The sequence below is a fragment of the Orbicella franksi genome, chromosome 6 (assembly GCF_964199315.1).
Source record: "Orbicella franksi chromosome 6, jaOrbFran1.1, whole genome shotgun sequence".
NCBI lineage: Eukaryota > Metazoa > Cnidaria > Anthozoa > Scleractinia > Merulinidae > Orbicella > Orbicella franksi.
This window is the reverse complement of record NC_138150.1, coordinates 9,242,826-9,244,155: the sequence shown is the minus strand read 5'-3', so window position 1 is coordinate 9,244,155 and position 1,330 is coordinate 9,242,826. Positions and strand designations below refer to the sequence as shown.

At 45.4% G+C, this 1,330-nt stretch overlaps 1 protein-coding gene across 1 annotated transcript in view; it reads left to right on the top strand.

The window, feature by feature from the left end:
- Window positions 1-1,085, top strand: part of LOC145491524 (uncharacterized) — a 2,906-nt gene extending 1,821 nt beyond the window's left edge. Inside the window, exon 1 of the mRNA XM_081470767.1 lies at window positions 1-1,085. This exon is cut by the window's left edge and continues 1,821 nt beyond it. Coding sequence (XP_081326893.1) covers window positions 1-1,085 — 1,085 coding nt within the window.
- Window positions 1,086-1,330: the final 245 nt, after the last annotated feature.

Below are 1,330 nucleotides of genomic sequence, written 5' to 3'. Positions count from 1 at the left end.
GCAAAGGCTTGCTCATCGAAGCGGATAAAGCGGATAATGAAATCCAGAGGAGAGCTTTACTCCTTCATTCTGCCGGCGAAGCTGTTCAAGAAATTTTCGAAACGTTGACTGACACAGGCGAGGCGAAAGATTACGAAAAAGCGGTGAAGGCTTTGAACGATTACTTCATTCCAAAGGTAAACTCGACATACCAAAATCACCTGTTCCGCAGCATGGAACAACAGGACGGCGAAACTGTGGCTCAGTTCGTGACGCGATTGAGGCAAGTGGTCAAGGACTGTGACTACGGCGAACAAGCCGAAAACCAGATTCGTGATCAAGTCGTGCAGAGATGTAAATCACATGAATTAAGGAAGAAACTACTGGAAAAAGGTGAGAAATTAACCTTACAGCTGTTTCTTTCGACGGCAGCAAATCACGAGCGAGTTCAATCACAGCTGGAGAATATGGAAGGCCGAAAGGATGTGAATTTGGTCCGCGACAAGCAGGAAGACAAAGAGAAGGAGTCTGTAAAGCGAGCATGCTACAGATGTGGAAAAGTAAGACATTTTGGACGAGACTCTGAATGCCCTGCGAAAGGGAAAAAGTGTGGAGGAGCTGACCATTTTGGTTCGCAGTGTAGAACGAAAACAACCAAACCTCCCAAACCTAGACGGGAAGAGAAGACAAAAGGAAAGAAAAAGAAGAAGTCAGTAAGGTATGTGGGAAGTGAAAGAGATGAAGATGAGTATGCATTTACTGTGAATTCCGCTACATCTCCTGAAAAAATAGATGTGACTGTGGGCGGAGTTGTAGTTGCAATGCTGATCGATTCGGGTGCGAGCACCAATGTGATTGACAAAAACCTGTGGTCAAAGTTAAAGCAAGACAAGATTAAGTGTGTGTCGAGAAAGAGTGGCAAGAAGCTTTATGCGTACGGCAGTAAACAGCCGCTGAACGTTCTAGGAACATTCTCAGCACTGGCAAGAGTAGAGGGGAAAGAAGTCGAAGCCGAATTTGTTGTTATTAATGGTGAAGGGGCGGCACTGCTTGGAAGAGAAACTGCCATACAGCTAGGCGTGTTGAAATTAGGAATCCGGATCTGAACTTTGACATCTAATGAGACGATCATGTCTGATTACAAAGAAATCTTTGAAGGTGTGGGAAAGTTAAAGAATTACCAAGTTAAGTTGCATGTGAATCCAGACGTACCTCCTGTGGCGCAACCAGTCAGGCGCACCCTATTTAGTCTTCGAGACAAGGTTACAGAAAAGATTGAAGAGCTGGTAGCCATGGACATAATTGAACCGGTAGAGGGCCCGACCCCGTGGGTTAGTCCAGTTGTAGTAGT